We start from the raw sequence: 20425 nt of genomic DNA, 5'->3' as shown, positions 1-20425 counted from the left end.
TTCATTTAGTTGATCCTGATTTAGTTGGGCTCAATGCATTATAGGATACAATATTTCTGATGGTTTGATCTGCTTGCATACTGTGCAATTGTAAAAGGTCATCGGAGTCTGCGAATTACAGAAAATTTGCATACCATGAAGAGACCTCAAAAATAAAGCGTAAACATCCTCTCCGTCTCTCTCTTTCTCCTACTCTCTCCCACTTGGACTGATGCTCATTATTATTGCACCGTTTTGAAGGCACTGCAGTCAGATTTCAAATCGGTTACAGAATACAGCTCTCTAATAACCTGAGTGACTGTCAGCTGTACATGCAACACTGGAGCAAGGTTTCGTTTCAAATGCCACTGTGGGTTTCCAATCCTGACCTTTTTCAGTCAGGCAACAGGAAAGACACTGCAGGTCAGAGTGCATTTGTGCATGTTCATCTTTTGAATGGTAGATGATATGTCGCCTTAAGCTATTGAAATGAACCTTGTGAGATAAAGTCATAAATGATTGACGTGTGCAGCTGTAGGCATGTTGACGACATGATGATGATAGAATGACAGAGTGTTTACTGAGTTACAATTCACATGCAAACATCAACAAATTCACCTCAGCTATTTATGTCTGTTTGGTTGGGAAGAAATGTTTGTTGGCTTTTTTTGAACAATGTCCTTCACCTATTTTCGCAATTAATAAAGATCCATCCAATTAAAGAAACTCTCCGAGGAGCATTTCAACCTGAGGTCTGCTGTCTGTTTTTGGTATATTTGAGCTTTTTAAGAAGTGGATCATAAGATTTATAAGAATTTTAAAAACAAAATGTAATGGTTTTGCACCTTTAACTTTTTCATATTTGCATACTTATGAGCAAGCAAGACATTTTACAAATTCCACCATCTCTAGTATTTCAGTGATAAATACATTTTTATTATTTTTATCTTTAGTGTGAAGCCATTTCCCCTCTTCCAGAAGCCTGCAGGGAAAATGAAATGAAATTAAACGTGAGAGAGCAGTGTGTATGGTGAAAAATGACTACAAACGTTCAGGCAATGCATTGCGACAGACTGTGAAACAGGACAGCTGGCATTTGGGGCTAGAACTGGCTCTGTATGAGTTTGGACTCTCCCAGAATCTCTCATACTCCACGCTCATTTACACTGTGGCTCATTAGCCTGATTAACAGATTCTGTTACCCTTTCTCTCTTTCACTAGTTTTCGGTTTTCCCTTCCAACATTATTTCGATCTCTCCTCAGGACCAATGATCAGCTGGTGGCCTTCCTGTCCAAATACAGAGATATGAATTTCATCAAGTCTCACGGGAGAGATAACGCTCGGTGAGTGCGGATGTGTGATTCTGCTAATGGCTTACGGTGCACGAGGCTCAGAAGGGTGCCTTTTATAATCGATAAAAATTCATTTGTAATTTGCATTGTTGATAATCATCGCCAACAGATTCATCAGAAAACAAGGTTTGGACCGGCTTTTCTTCGAGTGCGACACCCATATGTGGCGGCTTGGAGACAGGAAAATCCCAGAAGGCATATCCGTGGATGGAGGCTCTGACTGGTTTCTGCTCAACCGAAAGTTCGTGGATTACGTCATCAACTCTCAAGACGACCTCGTGACCAACATGAAGCGTTTCTACGCATACACACTTCTACCTGCGGAGGTGAGATGCCAAGTTACGCTCCAAAATCATGTTAAAGAATTAAAAAATATTCGATAATATATATTGGATTGTTTATTCTTGTTGTTTCTTGTTTTAAACGTAAACCTAAATAAAAGTATGGGTTGGGTTTAATATTGATATATACAGTATATCGATTATATAATATTATATATTCTCTGAAGTCTTAGACAGAATTGCTTGTAAATTAAATGTATTTGTTTTAAGGCTGTTTAGATATTTTTAACAAAAAACAAACTAATAATGATCAAGAAAATGACTGTTGCATTGCACAGTATTACAAAGATTCCTCTACATTAATTCACTAGATTGACGTTGCATTCATTTTTAAATTAAGTTGAAGTTGAAGATGATAAATTGTGTACATTTCCAAAAAGCAGGAATGAATTTGCATAGTTTTATTTGCTCATTTGAAATGACTGTCAGTGTGTTGGTTTTAATGAAGGGCTTTTTGCTGTGCCACGGTGAAATTGGATTCTTCGCTCTGTCTAGGTCTAGTTATTCACCACTGAGATATTGGATATTGTGGCTTGAGAAGGCAATTGGCCCTTTTTTACTGATGTAGACATTTAACACACTAGACCTCCTGACAGGGCTATTCTGTTAGACATCCATCTTCATTTTATCAGATGTCATTATTCTGTTCCAACCTCTTAGTCATCTGTTTTCTTCTCTTTCTCTTCACCTCTCACCATCCCTTCCTATTTATCATCCTCCTCCTCTATTCTCGTTCTGTCTTTGCAGTCGTTCTTCCACACAGTTCTGGAGAACAGTCCGCACTGCGAGAGCATGGTGGACAACAACCTTCGCATCACTAACTGGAATCGAAAGCTGGGCTGCAAGTGTCAATACAAGCACATCGTTGACTGGTGCGGCTGCTCGCCAAACGACTTCAAGCCCTCCGACCTGCCCCGTTTCCAGGTGAGCATCTTGTATCCTTCCCACGATACTTTCAGTCCTCTCGTTGTCCAACTGTATCAGTGCAGCTGATGCTAACAGGAACAGTTCAATGAGCCTGATCATTAGTTAAACTCTTTTAAAGCCTTTTCAGTGACAGCGCTGACCTCACGCCTGAAGGAGACCTATGCCGCGTCCTGTTTAGTTTGAATAAGCACAATAGGCCTTTAATTTACCTTAAACAAACACCTAATAGTGTGAGACAAGCTCTCTAGTCAGTAGCGATTTCAATCGTGATTAGAAATCCAATGAGACTCAACTAAAGGAAAGCCTTGCTAACTCGTGCCTACACAGGGGATCTGTAATTAACTCTGCCCGGCAGAAAAGGACGATGAGAGATCAATTCCAAGGCGGTCTCTCATCAAAAGGATTCTGGTAGTGAGTCTAGTATGTGGAATGAGGCCGTGGAGCTTGACCGCAGCAGCCAATTCCCCTTTCTCCCCCCTACCTTTGGTCTGGAAGTCTCTCATTAGCCTCCAGTAAAGAGTCAATCCTAACATAGTCATGCCGACCTCTGTGACTCGCTCTCCCTTACTGTAACTCGAGCTACAGGCCCGGGTTGAAATGAGTTTTAAACTTGTCATTCCCAGCCTGGTGATTTTCACATAGCTGGCTGTACTTAATGTTTTCCATTCTTCTGCAATAGAGCTGCAATTTTGCATTTTCTTCCCTTTTTTAGTTTTTTTTTCCTCTTGCTCTATTTACCGCCATGTCGTGTTGCTTGCGGTATGGTTTCACATTAAACGATGTTCCCGTTTCCTCATAAACTCCCTACTGTGCACTCGTGTGCCAAACCATGACATCATCACCATGTGCCACATCAGGCAGTTTTTGCCGCTTTTGCTCACTTTTTTTTTTTTTTTTTTTTTCAAAACAGCCCAGCTGAAGAAGCCACATTTTCAACATCCATTATGGCGAATCTTGATGTTCATATGTCCTAATTTAAGTACAATTTTCTTTTATCATAGTGCTTTATTTATAAATAGTGTTTCCTGTTGTGAATGTGGGATGAAAACCCAGCACCATCAGAGCAGTATTTCGAGCATTGCTAAATGTTTGCAGCCACAACTCCTCTATATAATGGAGTCTTTCACAGAGTGTGCGGTTAACTCATTCAGGCCTGTGCTGGGGGAAGGGCCTGTGAGCGTTTAGCGGGTCATTATTACTGAAGGCATACCCATAGTGAGTGTTGAGTAATTATCCTGTGACAAAACCTCCTTTCTCACAGACAGCTCTGAAGAAAAAGGACAATGGGAGAAGAAGGGAGGCTTGAAATGTGTCATGACAGTTCAGTTTTTTTTTATCTGAGCATTTCTCACCCCTCACCCCATAACCAAACGAAAAAGCTTCCCGGACTGGCCTCTTCAGATCACTTTTATTAAAAAAAAAAAATCTCCCCACAGTTTTGCCTTCTTTAACTGTTTAAAAAGAAAAAAAGAAATAATTAAGGGATGGTTTGCCCAAAAATGATTATTAATTAAAAAAAAAGTCATGACTTGCTTTCTTTTGTGGAACACCGACATAACGGTCGCTACAATGCAATACAATGCTAAAAAATGGTTCACAAGTTGCGATGAATGAATCGGCTCTTTCCAATAAATCAGTTGGTATACAATTACCAGTCTGAATGATTAGTTCGACTCATGCTGAATTTTTCCTTTAGTGTTGCATGGAGTGAAGAAAGTCATACAGGTTTAAAAAAACATGGAAATGAGTAAATGATGACAGAATCTTACATTTTGGGGGATTTTCATTCCTTTCGAGGTTTGTTTTTTGATTTTTCCATCTTCTAGTTTGGTCTCTTGAAAGATGTCTGACAGGGGTTTGCTGTCACCTGAAAGCTATTTCAAGCATGAAGATTTTTGATCTCTTTGGTTCTTCTCAGATGTTGTCCCTCTTCTTATCTGTCTTCTGTTACACATGTTAGTCTGCGGGGAGCCACGTTGGATGTGAATAATAAGCAACACCACCGTTTCATACCAGACATATGCCACTTTGATTTTTATTTTTGGTGTCAATTATCTCTGGAGAATTTGTCTCTGATTCTTTTAGCTTTTTCCCCCTTCTAGCACATCATCCTGGATGGTGTGCCACGCATTTTAGTTTTCAGTCTCTTCGCTCTGTCACTATCTCTCTTTCTCTTCCTGTTTCTGAAGTCTCAGCAGGCTGTCTTGTCTATCAGCGTCTCTTTGTCTTCACACTCACGCTCTCTTTCTTTCTCTCTCTGTCTTTGTCTCCATCAGCAAACCACCAGGCCCACATTCTTTGCAAGGAAGTTTGAAGCCAGTGTAAATCAAGAGATAGTAAACCAGCTGGATGTCTTCCTGTTCGGAAGTGTGCCGCAGGGCATGCGGGGTCTCAAGGCGTACTGGGAGAATGTTTTTGATGAAGAGGATGGTATTCACAGCCTGTCCGACGCACATCTCACTTACTATCATGCCTTCGCCCGATTGGGTCTGGCACGAACTGGCAACTCGTTACAGGGTAACACCGATGACAACAGCTGCAGGTTAGTACTCAGTACATTGTTGTTGTTGTTTTTTTACTGTAGCGCAAAAATAGTTAAATACATTTCTCGGTAAAAAAATAACAACAGAGCTATAATCTGAATCTATTGTTTTTAGAAGATTTAACCACATTAAAGTTGTTGTAACCTTTTTTTAAGCTTGAAAATTTCAGGATGCCATTGACTTTTGTTGCATGGCAAGGAGCAGCACATTTTCGTAAAATCAGTGGGTTTGCTTCTGAACCTGCATTTTACTTTGGAGAACATGAGATGACCAAACACATCCAAAATTGGTTATCAAACAATAATGAATGTTGATGATTTTGTGCTTGGTAACCAATAATTTACTGCACAAATTATAGTCGACATAAACCGTTTATCCTCATTTCCAGTGAACCTGATTTTAATGCGATTTATGTTGTCATTTATTTTAACTTCAGTAGTTTATTCATGGTTTTCAAAGATTTTAAGAGAGGATTTGGCTCATTTGGCTGGCCTGATAGCACCAAATGCACTCCAAAATTACAGAGTTTGATTGATGCATAGTCTTTGATGTAAAAAAAAAAAAATCATTAATTGTTGTCATTTAAAAATATAGATCAATTAATCAATAATAATAATACTGAAAAATACCAGTGGAGGATTCCAAATACCATGTGCACAGCCTACGTTTGATTTATATTTAATTAAATATATTACATTTTCAATGAATGTGTTTTGATACATTTTGACTATGAATTTAGTTCTCATTTTATTTTTACAGAAAATGTATTAGTTGATCTTAATTTATTTATTACGGTTTTACTGCATTAAAACCCACTAATATTTACATTCATATTTCCCCAGTTTATGGATTGTGAAATATTTCAGACATTAGTTTAGATTTTTGGTTTAAATCGACCATCTTTTGTGACTGAGACCGTAGATTAACCTTTCTTGGTGGCGACTTACCAAACTGCTGTAAATAACATAACTTATATACATATAATAATAACATAGTATATGTTGCTTATGATGACATGTGATGACATTTTCAAGTGAATTATTCTGAACATTTGTGTGTCTGTGTTTTTGGTAGTGTAGGTATTTTATTGCAATTATGTTTAGTTTGAAACTGTTTATATATTGGCATTTTGGATATTCTGAAAGCTAAATAAGTGCACACTCATTTGTGCTGTCTTCCAAGGGAAGCGCAGCTTTGTTTGATCTCACATGCAGCAAATCTGAAGTTCCTCAGCTGTCCAAACATCTGTCATTACTGAGATAGAGAAGAGAGAGAGCCGAGAGAGGATAAGGGGCCGTGTTTGTCAGTCTGGCTGCTGTGTTTATGTGTTTATCAGTGCAGTAATGCCTGGCGTCGCTGCTCGTTCTGTGCGAGGGGAGCGCTGGTGCATTCTGACAAGAGAGCCACAGTATTTGGACCCTGCAGAGGGACACATCAGGCTCAAGGAAGAGGTTGTTGCTGGTCGTGGGGGTTGGGCGGTGGCGCTCAGGGTCCGTGAGTGAGGGAGAGCTCTGTTTCTTGCAGCCCTCTGTGACATCAGCGGTGAGAGGCTGAGGTGGGCCGCTTGAATAGCTGCTCTGTTAGTCCCTGCGTGCTGCCCACCTCCTGCGGTGACAGCGGACGGAGGAGGAGGGGGGAAGGCGGCCGCACCGCTGTAAATATTTGCTGTTCTGCTTGTCAGGCAAGCGATGCTGGGATGGAGCACCTCCAGCCTGTGCTGGAATACTGATGAGAGCACGGCGACGGAGCTCAGGGTGGAGATCACTGCGAGAGCAGCCATCCACTCCGCATGAACGCCTGCGTCTCTATCAGCTCCTGCTGCTCCGTCTGTCTCAGTGTCTATCACTTCACTCGCCTCTCTACAGCCCAAATAAACTTTGCTCAGAATACAACATTATTGATTCTGTTGTTCAGAAGGGTTTTTTTTTTAGGTTTTTTAAAGGTTTTAGGTGTTAACGAAGCCCTAAGAAACTTGAATTTAAATGAAAGACAATTACTACTCAAATAATTGGTCTTAATGAAGTCCCGTTTTGCAAAATGTACAAATAGCTTGTTAAGAAAACATTTATTTCAGGATTCTTTGATGAATAGAAGGTTAAATTTATTTGAAATATGATACAATCTTTTGGAACATTGTAAGTCTTTACTGTCATTTTTGATCAGCATATGGCTAGAATTTGCTTTCTGTGAGTTTGGAGTGGCTATATCCTTCTCAGATAACATTATAAGTAACTTTGCTGTTACTTTAGATCAATTTAATGCATTCTTGCAGAATAAAAGTATTACTTTCAAAAATATATTTTAATTTGAGAATATCTAATATGGAACATTCTTCATTAAGTCACCAAAACAAAAACATTAGGGACAAAAATATATATATGAAGAGTTCAGATGCAAAAGCCTCTAAATGCCATTTGAAATTTTCTTCTTTAATGATGATTTTTATCAAACTTGTATATTTAAGTTCAGTGATTTCACTTAAATGGCAATGATAATTACCTATTAATTGTTATTTAAGTGAAATTACTGAACTTAAATATACAAGTTTGATAAAAAATCATCATTAAAGAAGAAAATTTCAAATGGAATTTAGAGGCTTTTGCATCTGAACTCTTCATATTAAAAATAAATATAATGTAAAATAGTTGTATATATGTCATGGCCAGTAAGAAATATTATTGAAAAAATCTCCAATGAAGATGCCTTGTTAGGTATAACAAAAGATTCATTTTGAGCCCTAGTATTGTGAAGTATTGTGAATTATTATTATTATTATTTCAGAATGACATCTCTTTTGCCTGTAGGTATTATGCCATGGGTCATCCTGTGTCTGTCCACATCTACTTCCTGTCTGATGAGTTCCAGGGATACCTGGTCAGGCATCACGCCACCAACCTGGCAACAAGCAAACTGGAAACCCTGGAGACCTGGCTCATGCCCAAACAGTTCTTCAAGTTCACCAATCCACCCAATACATTCAACCGACTGCAGTTCGCAGAGGTTAGTAAACTCACAGTCTTACACAATACACACACACACACACACACACACACACACACTGGAGGGGAAGCATTTTTGTATACTATAATAGCTAACGGCTGTTGGGTTGCACGTTTATGTGTCCTCTGTTGGTCATTTTTATTTACGAACTAACTGTCGTCATGCTGTTGTTCATGAATAAAAGTTTTAAGACAATGCTTATTTTGTTCTGGCTCACTGCAGTAAAAATGTCCTGGCAGTCTATATGTGCAGAATGGCCCCCCACACTACCCTCAGAATGTATGCATTGCTAAGAATATTGACCTCCGAATATTATTGTCAATCTTACACTGCTGCACATTGCGCTTGACATACTCCGTTAAACAACCAATAATTCAGACGTTCTTCATTGATTTAGCTGTCAGGCACAGCCATACCTGTCATCTTGCCCTTTGGCGTAATCAGTGATTTGTCTGCCACGAGTATGGGGATAAAATAATGACTTCACGCTGAACTGCTCTCAGTTTATCTGTTGGAAGCCAAGGGTACATGTTCAGCTCCAGACACTAGAGTTAGAAGCATATAGATGACTTAAAACAGGATATGAAGATATGTAACTTGCTGATATGTTTTTGTTTTTTTTTAAATATCTAAAAATATATTTGAGTTATAATATTTCGAATAATAATCAATTTAAGAAGTATTATTTGTTTTGTGATGCATGCAATTTCTCAGATATGTTTTTATTTATTCTGAAGACACGAGTAATGGCTGTTCGTAAAACGTAGCTTTCCCATTGCAGTAATGAATGACATTTTAAAATAAAAAATATATATTGGATTGCATTTAAGTTTAAAAACAAATTTTAAGTTGGAATATTAGTTCACAATATTACTGTTTTTACAGTATGTTTGATTTGAAATAAAAAAAGAGACTTCTTTCAAAAGCAATAAAAAATCTTATCAACCACTAAATAAATATATATCATACATATTATAAATACACATTTTTGGCTTGTAACCTTCTAAATTCATCTGTGTAGCAAAAAGTTAATGTTGGAGTCTGCCTAAAAGCATTATAGTACCCATCATCCATCCTTTGGGTGAACTCCCATAGACAAGACAGCAGAGCTGTAAAGTGCTTAAACCAAGTCCAGCTGGGTCTCAGGCGTCTTCCAAACAGAATGATCAAATTGATTTGCCGTGTTTTACTGAGGTACGGGCACGGCCGGGGGAGGGATTTGGGGCTAGTCAACCGTAAAGAGACTCCTGCTGTAGGTCACATCTTCGGTATTGATGTAGTTTCTGAGAGTGGCTGGAGGCAGCTAGCGTTTGATGGCTTTAAGCTGCCACCTCCCCCCATCCCACTAGTCAAATTACCTCACAGTGGGAGAAACATTACACTGGGCACTGTTGATCGTTTGATGCAATTATGCTCATCTCAGTTGGCCCAATTGGTGCCATCTGTTTACTTACGATGGGATCTTGTGCAATTCATTTGGCTGTATATCCATTTGCATGCCTCTCTTAGGGTGCTACTGGTACAGTGCTCAGGCGTCCCGTTACTCTGGTTTCTTAGGGGACTGAATTTCAAGTTTGTTCAGCTTCCATACCAATGAAGGCCTGTGCAGTGTCTGAAAGGGGTGAACTGACACATCTCTGCATCAACAGCGACACACACTGTCTCAGACCCCCGGGACTCTGTTCTCATCCTCTCTCACTTGCCTTCTTTCTCATTCTCTTACTCATTTGTCTTCTCTTTTAGTGTTTCTGCCTCTCCAACTTTGCTCTAGATCAGTGATTCCCAACCAGGGGTATATGGACCCCAAGGGGTAGTACTGTATGCTGGCAGGTTCCAGGGGTGTACCTATAAAAAACATGTTGAAAACAGTTTTAACCCTTAACATGTTATGATAAATATAATAGAACAATGTAATAGATAACATACAATAATATAAAAAAACAATTGTAATATATTTATATAAGAATATAATATGTTTTTTGAACTTTCATCAAAGAATCCTGAAAAAAAATTGACATTGAGAATAAGAAATGTTTCTTGAGCAGCAAATCAGCGTATTGATTTCTTCATTATGTGACCCTGATGACTGAAGTAATGATGCTGAAAATTCAGCTTTGCATCACAGGAATAAATTACACTTTAAATCTATATAAACAACAGTTATTTTAAGTGAGCAGCCTTGGTGAGCATAAGAGGCTTCTTCCAAAATTATTTTCAAAACATCTTACTGACCCCAGACATTTAAACAGTAGGGTATGGGATTATATGCGTTACTTGATCTGTTGTTCACCAACCGTATAAACTGTTTGATGAATTATTTAAAAGTCACTTTATTAGCATTCATTTTGAAGTGAAATGATGTCTGGAGAGAATGGAAACAGTTACTTGATACTTAAAGGGGTACTTGAGTCTAACTTATAGGACTGTTGTGGTACATTAGGCTACTTCTCTTGACTTTCTAATCAGATTAAATGTCCTATATATCTGTTCTTATGTCTTTTCTCTTATACATCAGATTGGAACAGACTGGGATGCTAAGGAAAGGATATTTCGGAACTTTGGTAAATTGATGGGACCCATGGATGAACCTGTGGGAATGCAGAAATGGGGGAAAGGGTCAAATGTGACCGTGACTGTGGTGTGGATTGACCCCACCAATGTCATCGCTGCCACCTACGATATCCTGATCGACGCCAGTGCTGAATTCACACACTACAGGCCTCCACTGAACCTGCCTCTGCGGCCCGGCATGTGGACCGTACGTGTGCTGCATCGCTGGAGCCCCGTGGCAGAGACGCGCTTTCTCATCACTCCCCTTACCCACCACAAACACCTGCCTATACGCCAAGGTGAGAGTAAGAGCTTGCCTTTTGTTAGGTAGAAGATATTTCGGAAATATAAACTCTACAGAATTTGATAGAATTTATATACTGTAGCTTAATTGAAAGCATGGTGATAAACAACATTTTACTAAAAAAGAAGACAACCTTCTTTTTTTAATCATTTGAACGAACAATCCCCTTAAATAATTCAATCAAACTTCTCAATGCTGTTTACACAAATGTTGTTTTTGATAACTGAAACTAAAACTGTTAAAAATGATTTGCATTACTTGAAATGAAGTTAAAGCTAAAGCTATATAAATATTAGATAAAAAACATTCACTTCAAAAAACTAAAACAACAATTAAAAATATTAACTTGGAAACTTAATTTGAACTAAACATTTTATTTGAACTAAAATTAAGCTATATATTTAAAAAAAAAAATTAAACGAATTAATAAAAAATAGCAAAAGCGCATAACAAAAATACTGAAACTCCATTTACACTTGAACACATAAATGTCTCCCCAAAACAATTATAAACCTGATGTTCAATTCCTGTGCTATATGCAAATTCAGTGGAGTTCATGGCAGTAGAGGCAACAGATATGCACTGGATTTTATTTATCATCAGTTAATTTCAAGTTCAAAGATTTCAGGAAGAGAAAAACAAACAGCATCAACACTGGTAAGATAATTTGGTGCCACTTTCAGTTTCATTTGCTGCAGTTTGCACGTCGGCTTGTGAAGAGATACTCAGCTACTCATCTGTGGCGATGTTGTTGCATGTTGCAGTAGTGTTGTCATATCTGGCTACTGGGAGCGTATGATACCACACACTCACACACCTTTTTTTCCCTTTTTACATTTTAGGAGAAGTAAAATTTACATATGTGGCTTCAAAAATCAGATGCATCTATAATTGTTCAGTTTCGTTCGTAATGCGTCTAACCACCTCCTAAAGTGCTTTGAGTGATCAGATTTAAATAAGTCTCGAAAGCATTTCAGAGGGCATTTACACTTGGTCTTTTAATGATCCGATAGCTATCCGATGAAAATGCAGAGAAAAGTGACTGGGTGTAATCAGTCCCTTAAGCCAATGTGGAAAAATAATTTCTCTTTTTTTTTTTTCTCCTGACAACTCATAGCTGAAAAAATGTGAAATACTTCACATTTTCCAATGTGCAAACTGCATGTCCTAGCATAGCATATCACTTGAGAAAATGCAGTTCAGAATACATTTGAAGCTTTGATTTATGTGTTCTCGCAAGCTTGTATATATTTAAAACGGAATGAAAAAAAAAACCGCTCCTTTCTCCAGATGTAATGACTAATCCTCTAGCGTTTTGCATGCTCTTTTTGAAGACTATAGTCTGACACTACGGTACACTGTATATTAAACTGCCTCAACCTTTTTAAGGTCATCCCACCCCCTGCTTTCAAAGGCACTTTCTGCCTTCACATCTAGCTATGTGCCTGGGCCGCTTGGTTGCCTATAAATAGTCCCAGCTCACAGACACGAATGAGTAATACACCACACCGGGTCACCTTTCATTGGAATAAACTCAAAAAGATTACTGTGCAGGGGCCACGATTGGTATCTCTAGCCCATTAAGGGGACATTTTTTAATTCTAAGCATGGTGTGCGGTCATCAGCGGATCTGTCCTCAAAACGCTCCTAATGAGGGAGAGGTTGTGATTGCGGCTCGACGCGCGTGTGTCGTGGGAATGGGCGGGTGATAAACGCACATGATTTACCAGACTGTCCCATGATTAATGTCTATGGCAGGCACCGAGTCTTTTCGCTCGCCGTGCTTCTGCACCCTCAGCTAATAAAAGTTTATGGAGTGGGTTTATGCGGCCAAGTTTGGTCGGTACGCTGTAAGCAACGACGCTTGTCTGTCCACGCACTTCCTGGCGAGCGTGAAATGGAATGTTACAGAAGGGAGGAGAGGGACTGGGAAGGGAGAGGTGGGCAAACCTGGAGAGAGAGAGGTCAGGAAGAGACAGAGGGCGATCTGTGAAGGGCGGCTGGAGAGAGAAGTGTGAGGAGCCTGAGGAATTTGCAGCTTTACCTCCAGGGCCGATGTGTCCTTCCTCACAGCTAAATGAGCTGTTTTTAGCTGTTGGATGTACTGCAAGCTTGTAGTCTGGTTTATATGTGAAGATGTACAGTATTTAATATTTAAATAAAAATGATAGATTTTATGCAATTTTGATAGAGATTTTATAAATCCCAGCTGTATAAATTATTTTATCCCTCCAAAAGAAACTGAATATATTTAAACTGAAACTGTTCTTTTATACTAAGCCGTAGATGTTAAGAGGCATCATGTGTCTGGAGAGTCCTTGATTTATCATCAAAATTCACTTTTGATCAATTGAATGCATCTTCTCTGAACATTTAAAATAAAAGTACATAATTATCAAAACTAAAATTAAATAAAATTTGATGATATGAAAATAAAAGCTAATTTAAAAGACTATAATAGTATATAAATAATATACTGCTGTCAATCGATAACAAATTTACTGGATTAAACACATTTTTATGTGATCAATTTCTATTAAAACACTTACGTTTGTTAGTGTATTTTATAATGCTATAATTTCACAGTTAATTTTCAAATGAATCTCTAAATAACATAAATTATATTTTAAACACTTGTTTAAACATATTTTTATGAATGAAGGCCAGTATGATACTAGCTACTGATGTGATGAAAATCCCAAATTTTAAAAATTAATTATAGCCATTCAACAGTACAGTGTAATTTATTAGGCTACAAAAAATTAAACAATTTTTAATTTAAATTAACTTAAAAAAATACTCCCATATAATGTAACATAATAAACATAATAATATATATAATGCTATAAACCCTTAATACATGTCATATTTACCTGTGCCCTGTGAAATGCACAGAAATTGAATAAAAGTTATCAACAGTCTGCACTGCATACATTATAAATTAAAGCTTATTAAAAATAAAGCTTATTAAAGCTACAAAAGCTTATTAAAGCTACAAAAGTTCTTTAGTCAAGAGCAGTGCGTGATTTTCTCTTTTACCTTTGTTCTTCGAGTAACTTTAATAACAGAGAGAATTAGTGGCTTCTGTCACTTTAAGACCTGGCAGATTTAACATGCATTTCATTTTCTCACAACTCTTTACGTTTATTTAACTAATTTAAGACTACTCTAATGAGGATAATCGACAAAACTGAGAGACGGTGCATTCTCTTTTGTCTTGTCGTGCTTGAATGGTTTAAAAGCTTTTGCATGAATAAGAGCATGATCATAGAATGTAATGCAACCCAAAGTATGACAGGCAAAATGGATGCTGCTTTAATTGCGTTAAATATTTGTAATGCGTTAAACTGGAAAACATTAATCTCATACGTTAAAGTGATAGTTCACTTTGAAATTAATTTTTGGTATTTTTTAGCTTACCTCAAGGGCATCCAACATGTAGGTGTCTTTGTTTTCCGCAGTGGTTTCAATTTTGATAGTTTTAGGTCCAACCGTTCTTGTCTGTCAGTCATATAATGCAGGTCTATGGTCACCATCTCAAAGTCTTAGGCCATCAATGTGTTTACTTGCATTTACGAGTCATTAAATCATGTTTAATTTGGAATTCTCTGTGAGGTGGTGACCATAGAGCTGTATTATATGACTGGGAGACAATATCTGACCTAAAAATATCAAAATTAAAACTACTGTGGAAAAAGACACCTACATCTTGGATGCCCTTGAAGAAAAAATACTAAAAATATAAGCTTTTCACTGGATCAAATGCCATTTAAAGCCTTATAAATCCCTTATAAGTCTCCTAATTAGTTTTAGGTTTAATAAGTTATAACAATTAATTTCAAAGTGAACTATATCTTTCATGTTGACTGCACTAAAATAATACTAAAATAACATTGGATTTATTAGTATTATTAAGTAGATTTTTACCCTCACAAAAACAACCTCGTCCACACATGGCAGATAACTCTAAGCACAAACAAAACAAAGCTAATGGATGTTAAAATACTTTCTCTTTTCCAGGTATAAACAGCATTGTTTATTACTGACAACACACTTAACTAAAGAAAATGTTCTTGAGTCATCTGCCCCCCCCAAAATTAAATCAGGAAGATTGTATTTTATTTTTCATGTCTAAAAATGTAAAAGGTTCCAGCAAATTCTGTCATAATCCCAGTTTTGCTTCGCTTGCATTAAATGCTTATGCTACTTGTGGAAAAAAAAAAACTTTTTTCTTCTCTCTCACAGAGGATGCTTTAAGAACGCACAACGGGCCGGCCAAGAACAGCTATATGGAGCAGAGTTTCCACGGCCTGAACCCCATCCTCAACATCCCGGTCCACTTGGGTCAGGTAGAGGCAGCCGAGCACAACGCAGAGCTTACGGGGTCTGAGCTGGAGAAATGGGTGGACAGTCTACTGGGCGACGTGTGGTCAGCTGTGGACGTGTGTTCAACAGGCCCCAGTGGCTGTTCAGTCATGCAGACTTGCAGGGAAACGGTGTGGAGCTCTCTCAGCCCGGACCCAAAGTCCCACCTGGGCCCACCTAAAACCAACGGACGAATCAGGTAGCAGCATTCACTGCCCTGAAGACTCGCCTTCTTTCATTTCTTAGGCCATTTTGTTTCTATTATTTATTTTCCAGCATCGCTCGTGTGAACATGAGCAGAACGGACCTTTCTTAAACGCAAGACACGGCCCAAGAAAGTGTACGCTGGGAAGTTTTTAAAGATCATTTTAAAAATGTGCACCCTCTGGCTATCTCAATCTCTAGCGATGTGAGTGCTGTCAGGCTTCTCTATATTTTATTTATTTTAATTACTGTGATTGAATCTTTGTCAACTGGACTTAGCAGGTGATGCCTATGTGTAGGTGTTACGACTGATTGCTGGGATTGGGATATTAAGCACAGAAAGGACCTAAGACCAAAAGGGAGATTTGTATAGTAAGCCTCTATATTTCAAATCAAACACACTTTCACCAACCGTGAAAGATGGAATGTGTTTTTCAAACTTAACCTTACTTATTAAAACCAGTGTTTCAGATCATATATAATTGTGTTTAGCACAACATTGCTGGTTTCTTTTAGTTTTCAGAAAAATATGTCACTTCTATAAGCTTTTCACTGGATCAAATGCCATTTAAAGCCTTATAAATCCCTTATAAGTCTCCTAATTAGTTTTAGGTTTAATAAGTTATTGGTTGAAAAGCGTCTGTTTAGAACAAAAATTGAGTTTTTGAAAAGAAGAGGTGATCCAATACCATGCAAGATGTCAAACTCCACAGAATCCTATTGTCTTTGGAGGCAGAGAGGTAGCAGTTTGTAATGCCTGTTCAAAAGTGGTTCGCGTTATCCTCTTCTGTATAATAAAAATTGTCCTTTATTTTGGTTATACTAGAAGCCTAAAATGGTAGATACAAATAAGAAATAGTACAAAGAATTGGTGGTTGCAAGTACGCTAGGCTAGCTGGGCTTTGCTAGGCTAACTTAGCATTATGCTTAGCTAAAAATGTAATAGTATGCTAAACTAGCAGACTGATCAGCTAGTGTATGGTAACCTACCAGTCTAATAAGTCTGAAGTATGCTAGAAGGCTTATAGGCCAGACATATGTAGAGCTAGCATGCTGGAGAGTTTGTAAGCTAACTGGAAACAGAACAGGAAATGTTTAATGTGAGCATTTGCAGCTTTGGTTATATAATGTGTTACGCGATATACACTATCATTCAAAAGTTTGGGGTTGATTTTGGGTTACTTTTTTTAATGTTTTTGAAATTTCTCTTTTGCAAAAAAAAAAAACAACAGAAAAAACTGAAATATTGTGTAATATTATTACAGATTAAAAATAATCATTGAAAATAAATGAACTATTATAAATAATGAATAAAACCATTTAAATTGATACTTTGTCAATTCTGGATTTTCACTCGTCATCAGTGTCACATGATCCTTTCGAAATCTTTCTAATATGAAACATTTCTGATATTTGTGGAAAACTTGAAAAAATATTTTAATGAATCGAAAGATCAAAAGAAGAGCATTTATTTGTAATAGAAATATTTACACGCATTATAAATGTCTTTATTGTCACTTTTAATCAATTTAATGTGTCTTTACCAAATAAAAGTATTTCTTTCAAAAAAAATAAATACCCCAAACTTCTCTACGGTACTGTAAATTAAAAGTAGTTGCCGTCTATTCAACAGAACAAACATCATAAAGCAATTATGTCTATGTCTGTATACTAATATTTCTAATCGGGCATCAAATAGAGTACTCACTGAAGGTTCTTTCAGTTGGTTGAATCGCTTTGGGATAGGGTTCTGTGGAGCGATAGAAACTTGCATGATACTGGGCCACAATTTTTGAAGTGAGGGAGTGTAGAGTAGCTTGCGAAGTGTCTGAAGCGTCGTTCTGTCTGTATGCTGTTTCCTCTTCAGGCTCTTGAAACTTGAAATGGAAGGTGCCAGCTGTGCTGGCACACCACAGAAAATATGTAATTTCTTCATCTTTTTATTGTTTTATATTTTTTTTTTTCCTTTTCCCTGAACAAAGGTACTGGTTAGCTGAGGGTTGTAAGTTGGCTATTTATTCATGTTTATATAAATGAAATAGATATTTTTTTAGTCAATGACTAATGTCTATATGCTGTTTTTGCAGCTCATTCAATACCTTTTGTAAACAAGCTGCCTTTATTTACAAAGGCTATAATCCCAACCATATTACAATTATAAACACAAGATGCGGTACTAGTACGGGCGTTGGTAAAGACCTTTCCGCCCCTCCACCTGAGGTCCATCTGTTCATCTGTTTCATAAACTTTGAGCAGGAAACTAACTGGATTGACCTCAAGAACTGAGATTCCAGTCATGTTGCTTCTCATTTTCTCTGTTCTCGTCTTTTTATATGAGCCAGTGTTTGGTAATTTGCCATATATTGCTCAAACGAACGAAAACGGACGTCGGTTGGACTGGCTGGTATAGCATCAGAGCAGTTTCGAAGTTCCTGGGCTCAGTAGCTTGGAGGCTGCCTCAAACGCTTTCTCCTGCACGTACGCCATTCGGATGTCACATTTTCCAGATCGGGCTGTCCGGATTACTCGCATCCATAATAATGATAGGGTGGCCTCTCAGGTCTGACTGAGATGTATTTTTAGTGAGGAAGATTGCAAGCTTGCTGGACTCTACAGTTTGCATTGGACCAACATTTTCTCTGTTTTTACAAACCTTTTATGTTTCTACATTGCAAATGTACGACACTATATTTAAACTGGGCCAGTGTGGCTTGTTGCGCTCTCTCATTTGAGGAGCGTGTCTCCTCTGGGACTCTGTGACCCTGGCCTAGCCATCACTTTGTATGCAATCTGATTGTTATCTGGTCCTCATAGAGATGGCGTCCCGCCCGGGCTGCGCAAACAGTGAAATGTCATTGCCGTCATGTGACCCAAAGGTGGATGCGACCTTAAATTTTCAATAAAGCACTCTTGTCATTCATATGTTCCCAGCGGGGTGAGAAATTTGAATGCATTGTTAATTAGATTTTTTAATAGAGCGTCTAATGCTTGTCTAAGTGGTGTTACATCCGTACTGTACGTGTGAAAGTGCAAATTATTTGATATTCTTAAAAGAGAAATTAAATGAAGTTATCTATTCACATACATCTCATTGACTTACAATCTTGGCTTGTTGATATGTGAGGATTCAGCCACTGGATAGCTGAATATTAATGTTAAGAACCATTTTACTTTTAAAGGTGAAGAGTTTTATTTTATTCCAATTTTAAAATACTTTCTACTGTTCCAGTTTAGTGTGCAAATGCTTCCCAGTGAGTGCAAACACTGGCTTTTCTAGAACTGCTCTGGGCTGCGTTTCCCAAAAGCGTTGTAAGCCTAAGTTGATCGTAGAGACCTTTCGATATTTTTGGGAAACACACACAGCCCTGTTTGTTTGAGCCGTTCAACATGTTTGCTTCTGGCTCAAGCAGTTGTGCGAGTTTGGGGCTGGGCTACTTGTTTCAGAACATTGCGAGATGGGGCATGACCTAAGACAGTAGGTTGTGTTCGACTTTAACCGACAAACGAGTCAGAGGAGTTAAAAACAGAGGCATATTATATAAAAAAAATGTATTGTTAAAAAAAAACATGAATTTGTTAGTATAGGTGGAACTGAAGGTGCAGAATAAACAGCCAGCCGATTGCTCTCGAATCGCTCTTACGCTGATCGCAAAGCCCAGCACCGCATGAAGTCAAACACGCCAAATAATATTTGCAGCTGTTTGTCGCTACACAAATTAGACACTTCACCTTTAAAGGCAAAAATGTTTAATCCTGTCATGATTTACTCACCCTCACGTCATTCTATGGAGCAGAAAAGAAGATATTTTGAAAAATCAAATTTTTCTCCATGCGATGAAAGTCAACGGGTTTAGATACAACATTGGACCCCATTGATTTTCATTGTACAGACAAAAAAAAAAAGACAAAATATCTGTAAATAATGACAGAAGTTTCATTTTTATCCCGTTAATATCACTGTAATGGATGAATCTAACCTCACAAATACAGCAACATACGTACCTCTTTCTTTCACATTACTTACAATTTGAAATTTATATTCTAACATTCACATTAAAATGATATTTATTACTACATCACTCCGACATCTCTTCTGTACTATAGCTATTTTGGTAGGAATGACAATGTAAAGTATTTTATACTGGACTGATGTTCATAAAGTATTGTAAATAACATTGTTTTTAAAAAGAAGCGTCAAAGTAGGTCAGGTGTTGGTGTGTTGAGTGGCACTGTAGACCATCATGTGAAAGGGTTTGTGAAGGGCTGTACTAGTCTGAGTATGTGGTTCGGCTCTTAATGAACATTTTTGCCTTTCAGAGAATCTCATGCCATATTGCCGTTCTCTGTGCTGGAATGTTTTGTTGAGCAAACTGTTGCACAATTTATTTAAACTCTTCAGTCGGAGGGGACCTCTGTGCCTTAGCTGTTGTTCCCAACCTTTGTTTCTGTAAGCATTGAACATGTCATCTCTGTATTTCTCCACAAAACCAAAAAACTGCTGTTGTAAATGCCTTCTGTATCAATGTTCTTTCGGTTTTGCTGTTCTTTTCTTCATACTGAATTTTTGAATAAAAAAAAAACCTTCTCTGTCATCTTATTTCTCCTCATCAGATATGATTCTTGAATATCACACCAATAACGCACAGCAGGAGAACCATCTCTGTGAGGCTCCTACTTCTTAAGACAGTCACATTAGCAGTAGATAAAGCAGCTGACATGCGAAGCGCTGCTCTTTAACGCCGATGAGAATCTGGTGCTCTGCGCTCGCTCTCTCTGTCCCTAAAGATGTGTGTGGTCCCCTGGGGCTGATTTCAGAACTCCCTGCATCCCTCTATCCAGGATCAAAGAGCCACTTTTAG

General features: G+C 37.9%; 1 protein-coding gene across 1 annotated transcript in view; it reads left to right on the top strand.

Annotated features, from left to right (window-relative positions):
* The window catches only part of xylt1 (xylosyltransferase I), a 63381-nt gene extending 43218 nt beyond the window's left edge, over positions 1–20163 (top strand). The window contains exons 5-11 of the mRNA XM_039686283.2: positions 1243–1323; positions 1442–1658; positions 2421–2597; positions 4877–5142; positions 7948–8143; positions 10659–10992; positions 15243–20163. Of these exons, the coding sequence (XP_039542217.2) occupies positions 1243–1323; positions 1442–1658; positions 2421–2597; positions 4877–5142; positions 7948–8143; positions 10659–10992; positions 15243–15565 (1594 nt within the window). The 3' untranslated portion in view covers positions 15566–20163. The remainder of the gene's footprint in view (positions 1–1242; positions 1324–1441; positions 1659–2420; positions 2598–4876; positions 5143–7947; positions 8144–10658; positions 10993–15242) is intronic.
* Positions 20164–20425: the final 262 nt, after the last annotated feature.

This window comes from Pimephales promelas, chromosome 3 (assembly GCF_988280905.1).
Source record: "Pimephales promelas chromosome 3, fPimPro1.hap1.1, whole genome shotgun sequence".
NCBI classification, from domain to species: Eukaryota; Metazoa; Chordata; class Actinopteri; order Cypriniformes; family Leuciscidae; genus Pimephales; species Pimephales promelas.
Note: the sequence above shows the minus strand (reverse complement) of the source record. Positions and strands in the feature narration are given on the sequence as shown.